At 51.2% G+C, this 23,546-nt stretch overlaps 1 protein-coding gene across 1 annotated transcript in view; it reads left to right on the plus strand.

The window, feature by feature from the left end:
- The first annotated feature begins 1,798 nt into the window (after positions 1 to 1,798).
- The window catches only part of GRAMD1A (GRAM domain containing 1A), a 32,422-nt gene continuing 10,674 nt past the window's right edge, over positions 1,799 to 23,546 (plus strand). The window contains exons 1-9 of the mRNA XM_007954829.1: positions 1,799 to 2,067; positions 17,373 to 17,583; positions 17,668 to 17,688; positions 18,123 to 18,207; positions 18,349 to 18,452; positions 18,538 to 18,633; positions 19,991 to 20,071; positions 23,054 to 23,166; positions 23,343 to 23,493. Coding sequence (XP_007953020.1) covers positions 1,799 to 2,067; positions 17,373 to 17,583; positions 17,668 to 17,688; positions 18,123 to 18,207; positions 18,349 to 18,452; positions 18,538 to 18,633; positions 19,991 to 20,071; positions 23,054 to 23,166; positions 23,343 to 23,493 — 1,131 coding nt within the window. The remainder of the gene's footprint in view (positions 2,068 to 17,372; positions 17,584 to 17,667; positions 17,689 to 18,122; positions 18,208 to 18,348; positions 18,453 to 18,537; positions 18,634 to 19,990; positions 20,072 to 23,053; positions 23,167 to 23,342; positions 23,494 to 23,546) is intronic.

Below are 23,546 nucleotides of genomic sequence, written 5' to 3' on the forward strand. Positions count from 1 at the left end.
CAGCCACTCCTCAGAAGGAAGGTTGAGCAATCTACTTCCATAGTGATACCACCTCGGAAATCCAAGGAGGGGTCGTTATGAATCAGATCCAACTCTATGGCAGTGGGTAACATCTATAACAGCAAAAACAAAATCAAACTCCACTAACAGAATTGAGTCACAATTCTGACTCACAGCGACCTCCATTGAGTTTCCAAGGCTGTAAATCTTTACAGAAGTAGATTGCGTCATCTTCCTCCTCTGGAGCAGCTGGTGGGTTTGAACTACCAACCTTCTAGTTAGCAGCCAAATGTCTTACCCACTATGCCACTAGAACTCCTTTTTATCTGTATTATGGACACACTTTAATACATACCAATTATTATATAATAAAAATGAAAGCTGGGAGAAAAGTGTCTAGACCTGAGCCTTAGGGAACTGAAGATACCAGCTTTCACAGACCAGACAGAGGAAAAGGAGCTGCGCACAACACGTGAAATGGAGCTATTAGATGGGAGGAGACCAGAAATTGTGGCATCATAGAGGCCAAGAGAGCAGGGGTTTCCAGGTTCAGGCCTGCTGAGTGGTGACGGAAGATGAGGACTGGAAAATGTCTTGGGTTTGACCACCTAGTGGTTATCTCTGAATTTGGACAAGCGGTTATGAGGGAGAGTGGGCACACAAGGTACATGTGGTTGGCTGCAGGCCAACGTGAGTGACAGACCAGTGAAGGCCTGGGGCGAGTCAAGAAAGAAACAGGGAGATGGTCCTTCCTCACCTTCCTTCCTGATGTGAGCACCTCCACCCCACCCCATCCCCACCCCCTGCACACACTCTGTTGCATTTCTCCCAGGAACAGCTGGCCAGAGGGTAACAAGACTCCGGCCAGACATGCTATTCTGGCCTGCAAGGTCATGACTCTCCAGTCTAGCCAGGACTCCTGGGGGAAGGCATGCCTACCTCTACCCTGGAAGTCCAAACCCTGTGAAAAAAAGAAGAGGAACCCAAAAGGTAGGAGTATTAGGGGCCTGGGAAAGGTCCTGGGGACCATGGTCTTCCCCAAACCAGAGGAGACCTTCTCTGGGTCCTACAGGCCCTTTTGCCATATTCCTCAGGCAGCTAAGTACCAAGAAGGCCTTGCTGTGTTCAGCTCTGAGGACAGACTCTGGTGTGGCCTTCCCAGATCCAAACAGCCTCCATTATCATAGCGACAGCCACCGGAACCAGCCTGGCTTCCTCCCAGACCAAGGAGGCTGCAGTCTGGCCACCTTTCCTTTGTTTGTTTTGGGAGGGGCTGAGCACACAAGAAGGGGAAATCCTCGAGTCTGCCTCCCATCATCCCTTGACCAACCTTCGAGGCCCACTTGGCCTGGCTCCTTCCTGGCTTTCTGTGGACGGGAGATGAGTGAGGTGGGGGCACGTAGAAGCCTCAGGACACAGCCTTGGTGACGGCCCGGGGAGACTGAGCCAGCTCAGGGCACGAGGAGACCTTCCCGGAGCAGTTCCCGGGTACCTGCTGCCATACTGGCTGCTCTGCAGCTCCAGGATGTCGGGGTTGGGAACTCGTTTCCAGAGGAGGAATCTGAGGCTCGGGGTCACAAAGGGAAGATGTTGGCAGAGGTGGGAATTCCATCCAGATCTCTGTGACCTCTGCATTGTGCTCCGAATCCTGGCACATCCATCTTCTTTCCGGAGGAGCAGAGGGAAGGTGGGGAGGGCCTGGACCTGAACAGAGCTCTCTTCTTCCCATCTTTCTTTCTCTCCCTCAGAAGCCTCACTGCTGGCCATGGACCCTGATGGGACAGGCAGAGGCCTCCCCATGGCTGACTTCCTGCCCCTGCTGCCTTGGGCAACCCCAGTGGGCCAAGGCATCGCCCAGAGCTCACCTATCTCCCTAGACAAGTGGCAGAGGCAGCAACCACGGGGTGGCAAGGCCCAGGGCCTGCACCCTGAGCCCTGGAAGCTCCTGGAAGTGCCTTCCATTCTCATAACACCATCCAGTGATGGGGAGTCACCTCCCGGTACCCCAGTTCCCCAGCACCTCCAGCGATCAAGGATGGCGGATCTGGAGAGTTCGGCTGAGGACAGGTCAGACCCTGGCAGTGGGATGGGAAACATGCTCTCTCACTGGGGACTCAAGTCTGAGGGTGGGTTCCATGTGTCTGTCTCTGTCAGGTGGGGGGTTGCAGGTCAGCTAGAATGTGGCCTTAGCCCCACAGGGGCCTGGAAGTCATGAAATAGTTGCACAAAAAGCAGGCAACTGGAAGTTTATGTCGGAATGACTATGAGCTTAGCTGAGCACTGCTATTCAGGCTGAAGGTGAAGACTGCCTTTAACCCACCCAGTGTTTTTCAAACTGTGGGTTGTGACAAACCAATGTACTGGGTTGTGCTCAGCACTAACCCCCACCCCCCCGCAAGAAAAAAAAAAAAAAAACTGCAAGAGGATAGAATTGAACATAACGAGAGTATATGAGGCAGAGTGAGAACAAGTGTGGTTTCCTGCAACTTTTGTGGCATTACATATATGTCTAAGTGTGTCCTGGCAGCCAATGAAAAAGGCATTTCCTGTAGTGGCTTATGGGCCAAAAAAGTTGATTTAAACAGAACTTCTGCGAAGAAATGGTCCCTTGAGCACAAGGAGACAGAAAGTGGAAGGTTTAAGGCCACAGGGGGAAAGGAAACAATGACTGTGTCCTCGAACAGAAAAATCCACTATGGTTTCTTCCAACAATGGAACAAGAGTTAAAGTTTATGAAGTAGATCTCCATGCAGTGACATGGAGAAATATCAGAAATAACTATGGTGAAGAAACTAAGTGGCAAAAAGATACAGTAGGAGCCTCGTTGTGTAGCTTTTTAAAGGACATTGAACAATAGGATATTGTTGGCGAATGCATCCTGATGTAGAAAAAGGATAGCTTTATGCACAGAAAGGACACAGCAACTTCAGGACATGGGGCACCTGGAGGGGCAGGGTCCAAGAAATGAGGGATGATAGCTGGGATTTGGGCTATAATAGTTTAGTTCTTTCTTAAAAAAATAGTTATTAATCATGGGAGAAGGAAGGGCTGCTTATGCACAGGGAGATAGCTCAGGGTGCAGAAGAGTATGAAGGGATGGACACTGGGAGGAGGTAACTATGGGGAGGAAGTGGGAGGGGAGCTGCTGCATTGTAAATTTTGGTCAATGACATGAGACAAAGTATATGTGAACTGCTGTATGAAAAGTGAATTTACTCTGTAAATCTTCACCCAAATCCTAATAAAAAAAAAATTTAAAAAAAAATAGTTATTTTTTCTTGTGATTTGGGTGAAAGTTTACAGAGCGAATTGGTTTTCCATTCAACAATTGACAGACATTTCGTTTTGTGACATTGATAGCAATCGCCACAGTGTAACAGCACTCTGCCCCCTTCCTCCAGGTGTTTACCGTTTCCCTTTGTCCTTCTTTCCCATCCCTTCCTGCCTTCTGAGCTTTACCTCTGGGCAAATGCTGCCCTTTGGATCTCACACGGTTGACGGTTCTAAGGAGTGGGTACCTCCCTGGTGTTCTTGTTCCCTTTATAGGCCTGTCTATTATTCGGCTGAAACCTGAGCCACTGGGGTGAGTTCAGGGCCAGGCTTGAAGGATGTCTAAGGACCATAGTTTGGGGGTTCCACCAGGCTCTATCAAACCAGTAAGCCTGGTCTTTCTTTTATGAATTTGAGTTTTGTTCCACATTTTTTTCTCCCACTCTATCCTGGGATCTCCTATTGTCATCCCTTTCACAGCAGTCAGTAGTGGCAGCCGGGCACCATCTAGTTCTTTTTGGCTTCAGGGTCCTGGAGGCTAGGGTTCACATGGCCCACTAGTCCCTTAGACTGATTATTTCCTTATATCTTTGATTTTCTTCACTCTTCACTTTGACTTTCTTTACTCTTCTTTGCTCTGGACAAGGAGAGACCAACAGTTGTCCCTTAAGGGCTGCTCACGAACTTTTAAGACCCCAGTTGCTACTCACCAAAGCAGGATGGACAACATTGTCTTTGTGGGCTACGTTGTGTCAGTTGGCCTTATTGTCCCCCGAGACTAGGGTCCTGAGCCTCCAGGCCGAGCAACTCGTTCCCTCAAGGTGTTTGGTTCTGGCTGAGAAGTTTTCATTACTTTGCCCCTTGTGCGTTCCACCATATTCATGGATATATTTGCAGCACATATGAACACATATGTAGAAATATCCTCTGTCAGACTACATACATATATGCACAGGTGTAGTCCCACTCGCCTTCCCACCTCTGTTCAGCTTGATTATCTATGTATCTGTTCCTCAATTATTGCTATTACTGCTTTGAAGGATTTTGTGTGCAATAGTGTTTACTTACGTTGCCTTCAACTTTTGTGCTCTTCCCAGAGTCTTCTGTTGCCTTGATCATTTTGTGGGTGCCAGAATAGTTTAATTCTTTTAAAGAATTTCTTTTAAGATCTGAAGTAACAATGACAAAATGCCCTCATCTGTCACCGATGGTCAATGGGAACATAAACGAGCATCATTATATGTTTTCCTATTTAAAAGAAATACTCCTTAACTAAAAACATGAAAGCTTTTCAAAAGAACAGGAAAAGAGGAAGAGACTAGTGGGCAGAAGGAGACGTGGAAGGAGGGCCTCTCTGAGATCTGAGGGTGAGAAGCAGCCTTGCGAAGATCTGGGGAAGGAGCTTTCCATGCAAGGGAACAGGAAGTGCAAAGGCCCTGAGACTGGAATGTGCCTGGTGTGTTAGAGGAACCACAGGGAGGCTGGGTGGCTGGACAGGAATGGCTGAGGGGGAAATGGAGGTCAAAAAGGTGACAAAGGCCAGATCAGTAGGGCCTTGAGGGCTGTGGTGAGGTCTTCGGATTTTACTTGGAACAGGTGCTACCAGGGGAAGGTTTTGAGCCAAGGGGACCCCTGATCTGCCTCAGGAGTTCATGGCCCCTGGTTGTGGGGCAGACAGGAAGAGAGAAATCAGGCAGGAAGCAGCTCTGATGGGGGTTAGGGGCAATGAAGATGGGACCAGGGTGAGGGCAGCGGATGGGGAGAGGAGTTTGGGTTCTGCTTAGATTTTGGAGGTGGAGCCTACAGGGTTTGGTGACAGATTGGATATTGATTGGTGTGAGGGAAGGAGTGGGGTCAAGGACAACTCAGAGCTTTGGAGCCTGAGAAGCTGGAAGGACACTACCAGCAGCTACTGACCAAAATGGAGAAGTGAGGGGTGTTTTTTAGGGGATGGGGTGGGGAATGGAGTACCCCCCCCCCAGAGATAGGGACAGTCTGCCCTGGGGGAGGTATGGGAAGCAAGTTCCTGTGTTGGGGGTGGGGGCTGTCCCTATGGGGACCCAAGAGCTGTGAGGTGGTGCTTGTTGTTGTTGTTGTTGTTATGTGCCGTCGAGTCGGCCCCGACTCATAGCGACCCCTCCTTGGGTTTCCGAGGCAGTTATCACTACGGAAGTAGGATTGCCCAACCTTCCTTCCGAGGAGTGGCTGGTGGGTTTGAACCGCCAGCCATCTGGTTAGCAGGCAAGTGTCTTAGCCACTATGCTACCAGAGCTCCCATGAGGTGGTGCTTACATCTTAGCATTTTCAGGCAGGAGTTCAGGGCACCAACAGACTCAATAGTGACCTCAGAGACCAGCCAGGCACAGGTCTGGGGTCCAACTCTGCAGCCTACCTACTGGGTGACCTTGCAAGTCACTTCTCAGCTTTGGGGCCAAGCTTCCCCCTCTGTAAAACGGGCTGATGAGACCTTCCTCTGCTCTTCTGTCCCAAAAAAGCTCTCTCAGCACAGTTTGTGGGGTTCCCAGGGCTGGGATGACTTGTCAAGGTCACAGCGGGGATAAGAGCTGGATTCTAATGTGGTCTGGCTGAGCCGACAGGGGGACTGGGCAGTCCGGGCAGACCCAGAAACTGGGACCTCGTGGGCCAGGAGCTGAGGCTCTAAAGCTGGGGAAGGGGGAGGGAGGGATCTGGTGTACTGCCCCCGCCCCTTTTCTCCTCCTGCCTCGGTTCCACCCTTGGTCCTCCTCTCAACACCATAGCCCCACCATCCATATCCATTCAACTCCAGCCCACCTCCTAATCTCACAGGTTCCTGCCTGGGAGGCCGGGAAGCCCCTGGCCAGGGGCATAGTTGGAGACCCCTCTCTGGGTGCCAGTGGACAGGACTCCCAGCCTGTGCCAAGGCAGCTGCCATCACGGTGTTCTTTGGTGGTGGTTTTTAAACAGTCTCCCGGTTTTTCTCTTTATTTCTTTCTATCTCTGTGTTCATTTCTCTGCCTCTCCTCTTCTTCCCTTCCTCTCTCTGGCGCGCTGTCTCTGGCCCTGCCCCTCCCTCCGTTCCAGCCGCCCCTCCCGCCTTCGCCCAGGCTCTCTGCACCCGCACTGCCTGCTCCCCAGGTCGCGGTACCGCTAATTCTCACTCCAGCGTCTCTCGCGCTCCGTCTCTCAGTCTCTTCTTCGCGCTCTCCCTTTCGCTATCCCTTACTCTATCCGCACCCTCCCTTCTTCTGCTGGGCCTCCGCAGCTTCCCCGCCGCCCCTCCCCTGCCTCGGCCGGTCCTTCCCTCCTCCTCCTCCCCTCCCGGCCTGGGGGCGGCGCCGTGACGCAACCAGGCGGGGGCAGGAAGGGGGTGTCTCTGACGCGGCGGCGGCGGCCTCCGGAGGCGCCGGCCTTTTGTGCGGGCGGCGGGGTCGGGAGGGGGCTGCGGCCGGGGAAGGCGAGGCCGGTGCCCTGCGGGGAAGCCCTGCTCAGCCCAGCCCTGCTCAGCCCAGCCCCGCCGAGCCGGCCCGGCCCTGCCCTTCGGCTGGGCGCGCCCGCCGCGCCGCATCCATGTTCGAGTAAGGACCCGGGTAGCGGAGGGCCGGGAGGGAGGGCGCCGGGGAGGCGGCCTGCTGGTGGGCTCGGCTGGGGTGCCCACCTGGAGCCAAGGTTTGGGAGTTTGTCTGCGTGGGGCCAGGCAGGGGGCAACTGAGGAAGATGGGGGATGAGGAGCGGTGGGGAGAGGTGGCCTAGAGGGGTGAAAGGTGCTGGTCGGGGCGATTGCGGACGGCTGGGAGGGCGCCGCTGCCAGGGCGCGATGGGAACCGGGTTGGCGGGGGTTGACTGGAGGAGGCCCGGGGTGCATCTCTCCAGGAGCTACAGCCTGCGGGGAGGGCCCCCAGGCCAGGCTCGTCCCTGCCAGAGAGGCGAGAGGTGGGCGCCATGCGGACCGTGGTCGCTGGGCCGAGGATGGATGGAGAGCAGAGGCAAGCCCGGGTCGGGCCGGGGCTCATAGGCCGCTGAGACTTGGCCAGGCTCTGGAGCAGTCCCTCCCGGTCTGACCGTCCTCATCCGTCTTGAATCTCCCGAGTTGCTGGGGGAGGGGCCTTCTGCGTGGCGGGAGGACCGAGTGCCTGAGACCCTCGGGGTCGTGTATGCACGGGATTGATTCTTCTCCCCGTCTGCAAATGTGTTTCCTTATATGAATTGTGCCATGGCTGTGTGTGTACCTATGTCTGGGGCTCCTGTTATGCAGCCAGCTGTGAACCTCTTTGGCCAGTTGTGTGTGTAATGACCTCTAATTCCATCTGTGGGTTCCTGTCAGTTACCTGTCTGTGCCCCACTGACTTTGTAGTGCGTGTCCGGGGCTCTGCGTGTGGCTGTGAGCCTCTGTGGTTATACTTAAATTTACCTCTGATTACATACATCTGTGTGAGTAAAAGTTCCTGTATGTCTGATTGTTATTGGCAGTGTATGCACATTTGTGGTTGTGACCCTCTGTGGCTGTGTGTACTGTATCTCGTTCCATCTGTGGCTTTGTATAAATGTGAATTACCTATGTGTCACTTGTGATTTTGCAGTGTATGTCTGAGGCTCCTAGTGTGTGAGGCAGCTGTGATCCTCTGACTGCGTCTGTGTGTGTAATTCGCCTCTGCTTCCACCTGCAGCTCCATGTGACTTTAGTCCGTCTGCATGTGCGTCTGGGGCTCCGTGTATGCTGCCAAGATCACCTGTGCCTGTGCTTGCCAGTAATTTACATGTGTGCCCGTCTATGGCTGTGATCCTCTGTAAGTGTGTAATTCTCACGGGTTCCATCAGTGTGTGAGTGAAAGCTCCCGTGGATATCTATCTATTTGTGACGTTGTTGTGTGTGTCCGGGCCTCAGTCTGTGGAGCCGGGACCCTCTGTGGCTTTGTGAGTCTGAAGAAAGTGAGAGAGAGACCCCTTGTGGCTCTTGGTGGTCCTGGGACCCTTCCTCCTGACCTTGGATGTAGTCTTAACTTTCTGGAGGCAATAATCATAACTGACATTTTTTACCTGTTCCAGTTTATAAAGCATGTCCCATGAATTACTTCACATACCTGTCCAATTGTGTTAGCCAATAACTGAGTCTTTCATGGCTGCATGAGTGTCAGGCTTCTCTCCAACATAGTGATAGCAGCTGACACCTTCATCTCTTGCCACTTTTAGGGCTGCCTTTTGCTTTGTCTTCTCCAAAGGATGATGAACACCATGAGGAAGACAGAGGGGCATTCAGTCAATATGTGTTGGTTAAACATATCATTTAACTTACCTAGGCTTTTGTGTGTGTTTGCTGGGGCTCTCTGTGACTGTTCTCTGTGGCCCTCAAAGACTGACTGTAATTTATCTAGGACCTTCTGTGGTTCTCTGTAGCTGTGTGTGTGTGTGTGTGTGTGTGTGTGTCTTTGCAGCTGTGGGGGAATGCAGTTTGCCTGTGACACTGGCTGTGTGTAACCCTCCCTGAGTTTCCCTTTTATGTGCATCTGTGTGTGCTTCTGCGCCTCACTGACCAGAGGCATGTCTCAGGAAGCTGGAGGTGGGGTGTCTGCAGTGGCTGGGACCCCATTCTCTCCTGAGTCCCCACCCCGATAACGGTTTCATTTCAGGCTCCTCCCTTCACTCTGCCACAGCTGGCTGGGGTTGGGCAGCCCTAGGGCTGTGCCCGCCCTTGGGTACTTCCTCTTTGCCCTGCCAAGGAGCGGGAGCTGGGGGTGTGGGCCCTGCCTTGTCTGAGTGTGTTGAACCTGTGCTCGGGCTTCCTGCCATGAGCACTGCCCCTTGACCCGTGGCCGTAGGAGGGCAGACTCGAGGGAAGAGGGGTCGCCATTTCAGGGGAAGTGAGAAGATGGACCGGGGAGAGGTATTCCCTTAGGTGCCCTGCATGGCTCACCGGTACCCTCAGTGGATGGAGCCCAGATGACTGACTGAGGCCCACAGGGCCTGCAGACCGGCCTGTGCTTTCCTCTTCTTCCTTTAGCCCCACTGGCCGCCTCACTCTTTCTCAGACCTGCCGAGCTCAGCCCTGTCCCTGAACTTGCTGTTCCTGCAGCCTGGAATGGTCTCCCACCCTTTGGGGGGTGGGTTCTTTGCCCTTTGAGGCTCAGCTCAAGTGAGCGCCCTGTTAGCGAACCCTTTGCTGACCCTCTGCTTAAGAAACCGTCCCCACGCTCAGTTCCCTGGCTGTTTATCTCCACGGTGCTCAAACTTGAACATGCCTCAGAATGCCGTGGGCCCCACCGTCTGATTCGGGGGCCTGGGGCGGCCTGCAGAATCCACACTTCCGTCAGCTTCCCAGGGGATGCTGAAGCTGCCCATCCAGGGACCATGCTGAGGGGTGCTGCTTCGTTGCACTGACCAGGGTCTGAAATCATCATCCTCATTTGTTTCCTTGTGGGTTGTGTTCCCCCAACGGAACATCAGCTCCCCACAGGCAGGCCTTGTGTCTGTCAGGCTCTCTTTTGGGTCTCTGGTGCCCGGCACAGGATACGTGCTTGGTGTGTGTTTATCGAGTGAATAGCTGGAGTTCTGGGGTAAATGTGTGGAGGCTCCTAACACCAGGCTGGGGTTTCTGGGTGGCACCTATAAGAGATATTGTAGCATCTCTGCCAGATGCCCTGGCATGGCCGCAAAGCCATTCACTCCGGCTTAGTGGACCCCAGAGGCTGCCAGGCTGCCAGAGGGAAAACACCCATAATTCAATCTGAGTGCCTTCTCCGTGCTGGGCCTTACGTGTTTCACCTCATTTCCCACCTCACAGCCACCCTATGTGATGAGTCCTGTTCTCATTCGCATTATACACAAGAGGAAACAGAAGCACAGAAAGGTTAGGACCCTTGCTCAAGCCACAGAGAGAGGAAGTGGCAGAACTGAGATTGGAAATTCATTGGCCTCTGGGGTCCACACTCCAACTGTTGCACATGAGACCTGGAGCCCCGCCAGGCCACTGAATCCAGGGAGTGATGGCACACCTGCTTGAATCCAAGTTCTGTGCAGTGTGCGTCGGGGAGCAGGCAGTCATTCAGTTCAGTGAGTAACCACAGGTGCTCATGGGGCTTCTGCCAGGTGCCAGGCCCCCCTTTAGGTGATGGGGATGCAGCTGGGAACAAAGCAGATTAAAAATCCTTCCCTGCGGAGCTCGTATCCTCACAGGGGAGAAGGACATGAATTAAGAGAAAATAGAGAGTGTTGGGTGGGCGGGTGGCAGCCACTGCCATCCAGATTGGCACAGAGAGTGAGAAGGTGAGCCCAGGAACCTGGAGGAGAGAAAGAAAGCAGGACGGCGATCAGGGGGTGTGACTTAAACAGGAAGGGAAGGGGAGGCATCGTTGAGATGTGTCCATTGAGCAGAGACCTGAAGAAGGTGAGGAGTGGAACAGACATCTGAGAGGAAGAACATTTTGGGCAGAGGGAGGTGAACTAGGTGCAATGCAGGCCGAGAGGGACCAGCCCTGGGCTTTCACCTGTAGCAACGTACAGCCAGGAAAGGGCCTTGAGCCTGGAGGACCTGTTCTAACCCAGGTCTTGACAGGCTCCCTATGGTGGTGTGTGGGGCACAGACTAGGGGCAGGGATGGGAGCAGAGAGGAGGTTGCTGTGATGGAGGAGGAGCAGGGGTGGCGTGGGTCACCATTTATTTCATTTATATTATTTGACAAGTAGTAGGTGAATACCTACCCTGAGTCCTGCTCTGGGCAATGCTGGGGACAGCAGTCAACACCAAGGCGTGCCATCAGGGAGCTCAGGGACCTGTGGGGAAGAAGGTCAAGTCATCAGCTGGTGACAGTCCACAGTGGTCAGGGCTGTGGTGGGAACTTCCTGTGGGGCTGGAGGTAGCCAGAGAAGGAAGAGCAGGGAAGGGGAGGAGTATCCAGGAGGGAGGGGGTGTCTAAGCTGAGTCTTGAAGATGAGGAAGAATTTGCCTGGCAAAGAAGAGAGGGCTCATCTAGACAGAAGGAACAGCACGTACAGAGGCTTGGAGGCGAGAGAGCCTGGTTTATTATGTATCATTGAGCAATTCTGACTAACAGCAACCCCATGTGACAGGATAAGCCACCCCCATAGGGTGTCCTAGGCTGTAGTCTTTCTCTTGTTCCCTCATGGAAAAGTTGATTTATTGTGGAATGTGCATTGATAACTTAGTGGTGTTTATCATTGTTTGGGCCAGTGGGTGCTCTATTTTAGTTACATGGAATAGAATAGAGCAATGTCTCTCAAAGTATTTGTGACACAATTTTTTTAACATTCCACTTCGTCTTGGACCAATGCATGTTCCTACTGAGCATCCCTGGTACACAGCTTGGGGCACATTGGCTTGCCCCATGTGTTCAACAACACCCAAACTGGTCTTCATCCAATTCTGTATGACCAGTTCACTGATCTGCCCTTGGATGTCTCACCCACTGCCACTGAGTCCTTTCTGACTACAGTGCCTCTAGAAGACAGAGTAGGACTGCCCCATGTTTCCAAGGCTGTCAACAATGTCAAACTGCCTCACAGCACAGTGGCTGGTGGGCCAACCTATTGTTTAGCAACCGAGTACTTAAGCACTGCACCACCAGCATACCTTTGGATGTCCCAGCAAGGCCACGTTGTTATAAAAGTTACTTGTTAGTTGACGCTGGGTTCTCACTGTGGCCTTGTAACAAAATGCCGCATTGCCCGGTCCCGCTCGTCTTTGTGATTGTTGGCGTGTTTGAGTCTGTTGTGGTTACTGTGTTAAGCCGGTCTCATGGAGGGTTTCCCTTGTTCGCATTGACCCTGTGCTTCAGCAATCATGATGTCCTTTCCTAGCTGCTGGTCTTTCTGATGACGTGGCTAAAATAAGTGAGTTGAAATTTTGCCTACATTTCTTTCTTGTTAAGAATATACACCCATTTACCCGTTTCTACGTGGTGCAATTCAGTGACTGATGACAGGCTTCGAGTTGTACAACCATTCTCACACTCCTTTTCTGAGTTGTTCCTCCCTCATTCACATAAGCTCACTGCCCCCTAAAGTCCTCATGTAACCTTAAGTAGCTGTCACTTTGATCCCAGAGAGAGTTCTCGGAGGAGTGCAGGGCTCAAGGTAGGCATTCCTTACTACTTAAGCTAAACCACTGTTGAGTATTAAGATCATCTCTGGGGTTACTTTTGGCTTAAAGATTATGTCATGGCAATGGTTCAGGGGTTCATCCAACCTCTGTGACTCCAGAAAGTCTACACTCCATGAATATTTGAAATTCTGTTCTGCAATTTTCCCCTTTTGATCTCAATTCTTCTATAGAATCTTTGATCAAAATGTTCAGTAATGGTAGCTGGCCCCATCCAGTTCTGGTCTCCTGACAAAGGAGGCAGTTGTTCATGGAGGCAATTAGCCACATTTTCCATATCCTCTTCCTATTCCTGACTCCCCTTCTTCCTCTGTAGAGACCAACCGTCATTCTTTGGATGGTTGCTTGCAAGCTTTTAAGACCCCAGGTACTATGCACAAACTAGGAAGTAGAACAGAATCACTGACCACATTATTAGGCCAGTTAACTGGGATGACCCATGAAACCATGACCCTAAACTTCCAAACAAGGAAATCTAATCCTATGAGATTTTTGGGTGTACATAAGCAGCTTCAGTAGCTACACTTTTTTTGTGTGTGTGGGGGGGTTGTTGTTGTAAATATATCTATCACACAACTTTTGCCAGTGCAGCTTTTTATAGGTGTCCAGCTTATTGACAGCAATTACAATTATCACCTGTGCAACTCTACCTGTAATCAATGCAATTTTTCCATCACTGTTACACACACACCCCCACCCCACCCCCGCTTCTGCTAACTACTAATAAACTTTGGTCTTTATACATTTGCCTTTTCTGGTCTTTTTATATAAGTGAGTTCATACATATTTGCTCTTCTGTGGTTTACGTATTTATTTCACTCAGCATAATGTCTTCAAGTTACAGCTGTATTCTAAGACTTCATTTCGCCTGCTGGCTGAGCAGTATTCTATTGTATGATGTGCCACATTTTGTTTGTCCATTCATCTGTTGATGTTTCCACCTTTTGGCTATTGTGAATAGTGCAGTGAACGTTGTTGTACAAGTCTCTGCTTTCAAGTCTTTCTCCTACCTAGGAGAGTGGATTTGCTGACTCATGCTGTTGTAGGAACAACAAGGTCCTTACCTCCCTCAATGATCACAACAGGTCAAAACAAAAGAGTTTGTTGAGTATCAATACCCAGAGATTCAGAGAGAACCCTTTCTCTTAAAAAGTCTATCTCCTCAAGCTAAGGAAAGGTTAGGGGTTTTAAAGGGAATTGAGCTAAGGGGTTAGGAAGGTTTGAGGAATGCTTGTAATGGCATCTCTTCTTGTGAACTTTCTTTTATTGTTCTGGTCAGTGATATAAAACTGGCCTTGGTCAGCATTGTTTTGCAAACTCTTCGTACTTCTCTGGAAAGATTAACTCTAGAGGAGGGGAAACGTGGGAGTTTGGGTCCGCCTGGGATGTCCCTGTTTCGTCTTTATCTTGGTTACTCCAGGCTGGTGTGTTTTTTCTCAGGGCCATCTAGCTCCATAAACCGCAATTATCAGCTACAAATGGGCAGTGGGTTTAAGCCATATGCTCAAAGGGATGTGTCAGGAAAGAAGACAGCCCTAAAGTGACTAACTTCTTAATTACGTAGAAGGAAGGAGGGAGGAAAGAAAGAGAGAACGTTAATCACTGTGATTCATGTCTACCATGATCACAGCTGTTAACTTGTTATATTTCTGCAGTTTCTCAGCAAAAAGTCTTCTCTTCTCTGGCCCTTCAACCATGTGATCATTCTGTTTTTAGTTTTTTGAGGACAAACCACTTTATTTTCCACAATGGCTGTACCATTTTGCATTCCCACCAGCCATGGATAAAGGTTCCAATTTCCCCACATTCTCACCAACATTTGTTCCTTTCTTTGTTTAAATCTTAGCCATCCTAGTGAGAGTGGAATGGTGTCTCCTTCTGGCTTTGATTCGCATCTCTGATGGCTAATGATGTTGACCATTTTTCCATGTGTTTGGTGGCCATTTGAATGTCCTCGTTGGTGAAATGTCTATACAAGTCCTTTGCCCATTTTATGATTGGGTTATTGGCCTTTTTGTTGTTAAGTTGTTGAAGTTTTACATATGTTATGGTTATTAGATTTTTATCGGATATATGGTTTCTGAAAATGTTCTCCCAGTCTGTAGCTTCTCTTCGTATGTTTTTTGTAAAATCTTTAGATGAGCAAAGGTTTTTAGTATTTATGAGCTCCCATTTCTTTTGTTCAAGCTGTTTGTGCTTTTGTTATTATATTAGCTAATCCACTGCTGAAAGTTAGGCCCGTTGCCCCTGCAGTTTCCTCTAAGAATTTTATGGCTTTAGTATACATATTTAGATCCTTAATCCATTTTGAATTTGTTTTCTCTATGGTATGAGGCATGGACCCTGTTTAATTTTCTGCATGTGGAAATCCATTTGTCCCAGCATCATTTACTGAAGACTCTTCTCTCTCTATCAAATGGACTTAACACCTTTGTTAAAAATCAGTTAACCACAGATGTGTGGGCTTATTTCTGTAGCCACTCACCCACTGCCATTGAGTCAATTACAATTCATAGTGACTCCATAGGACAAAATAGATCTGCCCCATCGGGTTTCCAAGGCTGTAAATCTTTATGGAAGCAGACTGCCTCATCTTTCTCCCACTGGGTGGCTGGTGGGCTTGAACTGCTGATCTTTTGGTTAGCAATCAAATACTTTAACCACTGCTCATTGGTCTATGTGTCTGTTGTTACAACAGTTCCAGGCTGTTTTGTGTACTGCAGCTGTGAGAGTATGTTTTAAAATCGGGAAGTGTGGCCTCCTACTTTGTTCTTCTCTTTCAACACTGCTTTAGCTATTCCATATACAGTTGAGGATTGATTTTTCCATTTTTGTAAAGAAGGCTGTTGAATACTTGACTGGGATTGCATTGAATCTATAGACCACTTTGAGTAGTGTTGACATCTTAACAAGATTAAGTCTTCCAATCTATGAACATAGGAGCTCTGGTGGTGTAGTGCCTAAGGCATTGACTGCTAACCAGAAGGCTGGTGGTTCAAACCCACCAGCCACTCTTCGAGAGGAAGATTGGGCAGTCTACTTTCCATAGAGATACCACCTTGGAAACTCAAGGAGGGGGTCACTGTGAGTCGAATGGAATCAACAGCAGTGAGTTTGGTTTTTTTCTTTAATCTCTTTGAGTAGTGTTTTATAATTTTCATTGTATAAGTCCTTCAAGCTCCTGGTTAGATTTATTCCTCGGTATTTTATTCTCTTAGATGCTAGTAAATGGAATTGTGTCCTTGATTTCCTTTTCAGATTTCTTATTGATGGTGGATAGAAACCTTACTGGTTTTTGTTTGTTGAAAGGCTAAATTCATCTGTTAGCTCTAGGGGTTTCCTTGCAGTAATCTTTGTGTAAACAGATCGCCAAGTCTTTTCTGCTGTGAAACAAGTTTAGGGAGCCCTGGGTGGCTCAACTTAGACTCGATCAAGGCTGAAATATACCAGCCGTACATACGTCGTTGGGCAGGCAGGTTCACCTTCGCCTCAGCTTCCTGCTCTATAAAGGGGGGTTAGTAATAGTATCAAACACACAGAATTGTTTGAGGACTGATGAAGTTAATCGTATGGAGAGCTTGCCACAGAGAGTCAGCAGTGCATGTCCCTGATTGAAGCGCCCCATACTTATCCCTTCAGCCCATATTACAGTTTCTGTTTATGCAGTCATGTTTGTAGTTAGGTTAGTTCCTGAGGGCAGGAACCATGTCTGATAGTCTCTGCTCAGCACGACCTCCAGCCAGTGCCCAAGTTACTCATTTAGTCACCAGTGTTTATTGAGTGGTCACTGATGTGCCAGGTATGGTTTGGGGTGCTGGGGACACAGGGGCAAGCAAGACCTCCTGGTCTGGGGCATGAACAGGAGGAATTCAGATAGTGTGAAATGTGACAGGAAGGGAGCATGTTCGGCTGGGGCCAGGGCAGGAGGAGCATTTGATCGGTAGGACAGAGCCCATTGATGGAGCTTCAGGAGGGCATTCCAGGCAGGGGGGGTGGGGGTGGACAGCTGACGTGGAAATGAAGTTGGTGAGCTCTAGGGACAGGAGGAGGCCAGGAGGGCTGGAGTGGCGAGAGTGACGGGGAGGGCAAGGGCCTGAGGTCAGGGAGACCACTAGGGCCTTGGTGGCCATGGTGAGGACTTTATCTCTTAGCTGGAGAGTGGTGCAGCTGGAGAAGAAAGGGAGAGCTGTGAGCTGAGGAGGGCCCTGATGTGACCAGGGAGTCCACGGGCTCCTGCTGGCCGTGTGTAGGACACAGGCCGCTGGGGCAGGGAGAGGAGCAGGGAGACCAAGGAGGAGGCAGCTGTGACGGTCCGGGCCAGAGAGCATGGGGCTGGCCTGGGTTGGGAGCAGTGGAAGCAGAGAAGGGGCTCTAATGGAAATGGATTTTGGACGTGGAGCTGGCAGGACTTGCTGAAAGATTAGACAGGAAGGGTGAGGAAAAGAAAGAAATTCATTTCTTCAGAAAGATGCTTAGGTTTTTGGCTTAGGCAACAGAGTGACTAGTAGCTACTCAATGAAGATTTGTTGTATGAATGAATTAATGAGTTAAAAAAAATATATAGTGGGCATTATTGAAAGCATGCTGTGTACCAGGCACTGTTAGAAGTACTTTACATGTTGTGGATTCATTTAACCCTCAAAAAGTCCAGATGAAATAGTTAGTTTTCATCTCTGGGTAATAGATGAGGCAATCGAGGCACAGAGAGGTTAGGAAGCATGATTAGGCAGTGGAGTGAGGTGGGTGGGTGGGTGGGTGGGTGGGTGGATGGATGGTTGGGTAGGTGTGTTGGGTGGGTGGGTGGATGGATGGATGGACGGATGGATGGATGGACGGACGGATGGATGGGTGATTGCATTAGGTGTGTGGGTGGATGAGTAGATGGATATTTGGGCAGATGGCTGGGGTGGATGAGAATCAATGCGCTGATGGTCGGCTTTCCTAAAATAGGGCCTGTTCCTGTGACCCCACTTGCTCTTACCCATGATGCCCTCCTTCCTCTTCCCTCCCAGCACCACCCCCCACTCTGGCCGGAGCACACCCAGCAGTTCCCCGTCCCTCCGGAAACGGCTGCAACTCCTGCCCCCAAGCCGGCCCCCACCTGAGCCTGAACCAGGCACCATGGTGGAGAAGGGGTCAGACAGCTCCTCGGAGAGGGGCATGGTACCTGGGACCCCGAGCACCCAGAGCACAGGCGGCCGGAACTTCATCCGCAACAGCAAGGTTGGTCCAAGCCCACGTAGGGGAGGGAGAGCGGTGGCAGGGGGACCCGGCGGCTCGTCCTGACTCCTCTCTTTTCTCTTGCAGAAGATGCAGAGTTGGTACAGTGTAAGTGTCCAGGCAAGGGAGCTTGCTGGGCGGGTGGGTGTGGGTGCTGGAGGCAGCAGACCTAGGTTGATAACCTGTGCTGTCATTTACCTGCTGCATGATCTTGAGTGAGTTGCTTCACCTCCTTTGGGCTCGTTCATTCTCCTTAAGAAACAGTCCTGACCTTACAAGACTGAAGGGAGCAATCAGTGGGAATCAGCGCTGGTGGGTATCAGGCACAGGACCCAGTCTGTGTAAGAAATCAGTGAATGGTGGCTCTCAGTAGGGTTACTATGGTGGTGGTTATGGGCAGCAAAAGCCAGAGGTGGGCTACTTACTGAAACCTCAGAGAGCCTGTTGGCGGCAGAGGAGACTGGAGGGTTCGGGGAGCTTTATGGGGCAGAATGGGGGCTCTAAGCCCCCGAGCAGGTCTTCACCTCCCCAACTTTCCTCAGATGCTGAGCCCCACGTACAAACAGCGTAACGAAGACTTCCGGAAACTCTTCAGCAAGCTCCCGGAAGCTGAACGCCTCATTGTGGGTGAGCCCTCACATTTCTGACCGGGACCCCTGACCCTGAGTTCCTAGCTCTGCCCTCCCAACTCTTTCCCCGGCCTGTGTGCCGGCCAGGATAGCCGTGTGACTCGGGTGTCTGCCTGTCTCTCCCATCGGCTGCTCTCAGATTACTCCTGTGCTCTGCAGCGCGAGATCCTCCTTCAGGGCCGCCTCTATCTCTCCGAGAACTGGATCTGCTTTTATAGCAACATCTTCCGCTGGGAGACGACGGTGAGCTGGAGCAGGGGCCGAGGTGAGGCCTGGGGGTAAGGAGGTCTCAGGCCCCTTCTGACGCACATTTGCGTTTTGTCCTCAGATTTCCATCCAGCTGAAGGAAGTGACATGTCTGAAGAAGGAGAAGACAGCCAAGCTGATCCCCAATGCCATCCAGATCTGCACAGAGAGTGAGAAGGTGAGTCGAGGGACCTAATCACAAGGGATACTTTGTGCCACTCTAACAGAAATACCACAGGTGGGTGGTTTAACAAACAGGAGTTTATTGTGTTATAGTTTTGGAGGCTCAGAGTCACCATTCAAAGTGCCGGCTCTAGGGTGAAAGCCCCTCGACCTTGGGCTTCAGCTCTGCCTCTTGCTTCTGGCCCATGGGAGCTAGAGGTGTCTCTTCACTCCGGCAGCTGCTGGCTGCTGAGCCTGACAAGCCCAAGGTGGACAAATAAAATGGCACAATCTCAGTGTTACCAAACAACATGGCAGGTCACTAGTTCAAGTCCAGAGATAGTCCCAAGATTGACAAGAAACATGGCAGGCTGCTAAATGAAGACTCAGCTGCATGCAGGGTCCAAGTGTGCCATGAAGCTCCAGACCATTCCCAAAGCTTCTCCTTATGCACTAGAAGCAGACCACAGCCCTAAGGCAGCTACTCAGCTGCTCACGGCAGATTCCACCATGGAATTGATTGCCAGTCTCATCATGGGGAATAACTACCACCAGCTGCCCAGCCACTCAACCAGGCCCAGCCCAGTGGACACATAACCTTAACTGCCACGCCAATTTAGCAGAAATCCCCCGAAGCCAGTCAGGGCACACCCTGTTTATTCTGCATCCTGAGCGCTCTCAGATCTGTCACTTTCTCTTTATTCACCAAGGCCCTGCCCTGACCCAGGCTCCCATCATCTCTCACCTGGTTCCCTATACCTCCCGTCTCGATCCCTGCAACTCATCCCCTCACACAGCTTTACAAGGATCATAATAGAGAGTCTTCCCTTCTGTGTATCCATCGGTTCAGATGGCCACTCCCCTGGAAGCCTTCCCTCCATGGCCTCCTGATTGCTGCCTCATGGTCACAAGATGGCTGCCTCACACTGGCAGTGCAAACAGGAAGAAGGAAGGAAGTAGTGGGAAAGACTTCACAACAGACTTCCCTTTGTGTTTTGCTGGCCCAGAGTGGGTCAGTTGACCATTCCTAGGGGCAAAGGAGGCAGGGAAGGGGCTGTGGGCCTCCGTCTTCACAGTGCTTCCTCCACCACAACTCTGGGCTGTCCCTGTCTGGAGCTGTGTCTCTCTCCCTCCCTGGACTGTAAGTTCCTTGAGGGCGGGGCCTGGGGCAGTCTCTTCACTATGGTGACCCCGGCATCGCTTGGCACAGGACCGAGCCCAGAATATACATTTTGTGGAATGAGTGAATAAATGAATGAATACATACCTCGGGGTAGAGATGGGGGCACAGCGGACAGTGTGGAGGAGGATGGGCTCCCCAGTCTGTGTCCTTCTCTCTCCCTCCACCCCACTCACACCCCTCTCCCCTACAGCATTTCTTCACCTCCTTCGGGGCCCGCGACCGCTGCTTCCTCCTCATCTTCCGCCTCTGGCAGAATGCGCTACTTGAAAAGGTGGGCTTGGGTGAGGCCAGAGCAGGGCGGGTGGGGAGTGGGGTGGGCCCATGGATCCAGGTGTGCTAGGACTCGGGGAGCAGGGGAGGAAGTTCATATCTCTTCCCAGCGGGCACCAACCCAAAGTACCTGCTGCTCCCTGTAGGCCCCGCCGGCGGTCAACAAGGGCTCCAGGGCCAGACCCTGCCCCCAAGCAATGTATATGCTCTGCCTGTACCTCACCACCTGCCAATCCAAACTGCTCTGAAAACGAGGAGGCTTTGTAACGTTTGGCAGCAAAATCGGACCTGTGCTGACGTGGTTATTTCTAGTCACATCAGCACCGTCTAATAGAGTGTTTGTCTCTGATGGGAATATTTTCTATCTGTGCTGTCCAATATGGTGGCCACTAGCCTCAGGTGCCTACTGAGCACTTGAATGTGGCTAGTGTGATGGAAGGTGTCCTTTTAATTAATTTTAAATGCCTACATGTAACAGATCTTTATGTTAATGTGGCTATTCATTCATTTAACTGCAGAAATAATTATGTGTATGATTGGGGTGCACTTACATATGTAATGAAGTACAAAGTTACATTATCCACTGTGGAATGGACCGGTGGCTCTCCAACTTCAGTCACAGGACACCTTCACACTCTTTAAAGTTGTTGTAGACCCCAAGAGCTTTGGCATAAGTGGGATCTTTCTGTTGGTATTTGCTGAATTAGAAATTGAAACGGGACAGGCAAGCACATACTGCGTTGGCCACCTGAGCAGTGACACTGTTGCCCATCATGCTCCTTCTGGAAAGCTCCTCTGTCTGCTCATGAGAGATGGAGAAGCAAAAGGCAAATCACATTTTGCAGCCAATTCTGACTCATACAGACCCTCATAGGGCTTCCAAGATTGTAAATCTTTACGGAAACAGACCGCCTCATCTTTCTTCCATGGAGTAGCTTGTGGGTTCAAACCACCAACCTTTTACTTAGCAGTCAAATGCCTTAACCACTATACCACCAGAGCTCCTTTTTATAATACTAGTAAAACTTACAAATACTTGTTGTTGTGTGCTGTCAAGTTGCTCCCGACTCATAGCGATCCTTCCTTGGGTTTCTGAGGCAGTATCACTATGAAAGTAGATTGCCCCATCTGCCTTCCAAGGAGTAGCTGGTGGGTTTGAACTGCCAGCCTTCTGGTTAGCAGTCAAATGCCTTAGGCACTATGCTACCAGAGATCCTACTCAGGAAACAGTTTTGACCTTGTGGACCCCCTGAAAGGATCTAGGGAACCCTTGGGAATCCTTGGTCCATATCCACTTACTCTTCACTATTACCGTGTATGGCGTGTGGTTTTTAATCTGTGTTTTACCAATGAGGCATATAAGAATAAACTTGCCCATGGTCACATGGGCTTTTACATGGCAGAGTGGGGGTTCCAGCCCATGCAGTCAGGCTCTGGACTGCACCCCCTTAATCATCGTACCTCACTGTCTCTCATGTAATAGGGCGTCTGGAAATAAGTGGTCTAGGGTGGGTTTGGTGGCTGTCACCCTTTGCATGTTGGTGTTTTGTCCGTGTCCTTGTTTCTTCCTGGTCACAAGACGGTTGCTGCCGCTCCAGGCGTCATGCCTTCACATAAGTAAGCCAGACATGAGAGCAGAAAAGGAAAGAGAACTTTGCTTTTGTCAGAGATGGAAAGCCTCCTCAGCCGACTTCTGTTTCCATCTCTTTTGTTACAACTAGGTCAGGTGACCTCTTTCAGTTTCAAAGGAGGCTAAGTGTCTGACAAAGGAAAGATGAATTGTCATAAACTGGACATAATTCATCCCTGGGGTTGGGGGAGATTATCACCCCCAACAGAATAGGTTTCTGCTGGCAGGGAGGGAGGATAGACCACTGCTGAGTGACATCACTGTCTGCTGTTGGTGGCACTTTCGCAGCGCAAACCCACCTCCAGCTGTGCTGTGCTCAGTGTCCCACCCTCTCAGGAGCGCTTGGCCCCCCTGGTCAGCTCCAGCTGTGGCCTCTCTCAGGGGAAGAGTACTGGGGATCCCACTCCTGAGCCAGGGGAAGGCCAGTGCAGAGCCAGAGTCCTGAAGAGGGCTTTTAAAACAGGCCCTGGAGCCAGACTGCCAGGTTCACGTTCAGCCCCACCCCTGAGCCGCTAAGCGGCCTGGGGCAAGTCAGTGAACCCTGTCAGATGGGAATAACCACTGGACCACGCCTACTTCATAGCACCCAAGCTGGGCCTGGAATAAGTGCTCAGAAACGCTGACAAACCCGTGGTTAATTCCAGGGCTCTAGACCAGCCCCACCTCACCCTGGGATCCTCTCAGCGATCCATCCCTGGTTTAGTGACTGAGGCTGTTACCACACCTGTGCCCCAGCGCAGCATCTTTAAATGCTGTTAATATCGGCACTGACTTTACAAATTGTTTTGAAGATCCAGTGAATTAGCACAAGTAAAGGGCTGGCGGAGTGCCGGGTACACGTAACAACACGGTCAATCTTGGCTGCTGCTGCAACTACTGCTGTCACTATTATTATTACTTTATCATCGTTGTCATTGCCCTGCTGTGGCTGTGGGTGCATGAAGTCCCAGGACTTCTGAGGGCCCCAGAGAAAGCAGTTGAGGGGCAGCCGGCACAGAGAGGAGCGTGGGCTCTGGAGCGTGGCTGGGGGTGGATCCCAGAGTTGCCTCTGGTCACATGACTGCCACTCTGGGCCTCCATGTTCTCCTCTGTAAAAATGGGAATGTTAGCTTGGGCATGTAAAGTGATGAGAACAGAGCCTGGAGCCTGGAGCCTGGAGCCTGGAAGAGATGGAACTGAGTGTCCTCTTATGGAGAGAGTCAGGAGCTTGTTGGAGAGGTCTGGTACTGGAGATCATGGCTGCCCCCTTGTGGAAACCAAAGGAACTGCTGAGGCTGAGGGCTGGTAGGGGCACAGGTGGGAAGAGCTCTGGCCCTAGTGAGGTGGAGGCCAACGTGATGTCTGCCTGCCCAGACGCTGAGTCCCCGCGAGCTCTGGCACCTGGTGCATCAGTGCTACGGCTCAGAGCTGGGCCTCACCAGCGAGGATGAGGACTATGTCTGCCCCCTGCAGCTGAACGGTCTGGGGTGAGTCAGAGGTTGGGGGTGGTTCCTGGGGTTGGGGAGAGCAGGATGGGCTGTGTGACAAGTTCCTGGAGTCCAGGGTGGACTGAGGTGGTTGTCTGCAGTCTGGGAGATCCAGGAGGGTGTGTGGGTCCCAAGGTCACTTGAGTAGCAGTCCCAGTTTCTCCTTGTCCACGCAGGAGCCCCAAGGAGGTGGGAGAAGTGATCGCCCTGAGTGACATCACCCCCTCAGGGGCAGCAGACCACAGCCAGGAGCCGAGCCCAGTGGGTTCTCGCCGCGGCCACACCACTCCCAACCTTTCCCGGGCCAGCAGTGATGCGGACCATGGGGTGAGGAGGAAAGAGGAGGGTATGGATGGGGAGAGACGGAGGAAGGCTGGGGT

The sequence above is a fragment of the Orycteropus afer genome, unplaced genomic scaffold (genome assembly GCF_000298275.1).
Source record: "Orycteropus afer afer isolate SDZICR_OR568_19922 unplaced genomic scaffold, OryAfe1.0 scaffold00476, whole genome shotgun sequence".
NCBI lineage: Eukaryota > Metazoa > Chordata > Mammalia > Tubulidentata > Orycteropodidae > Orycteropus > Orycteropus afer.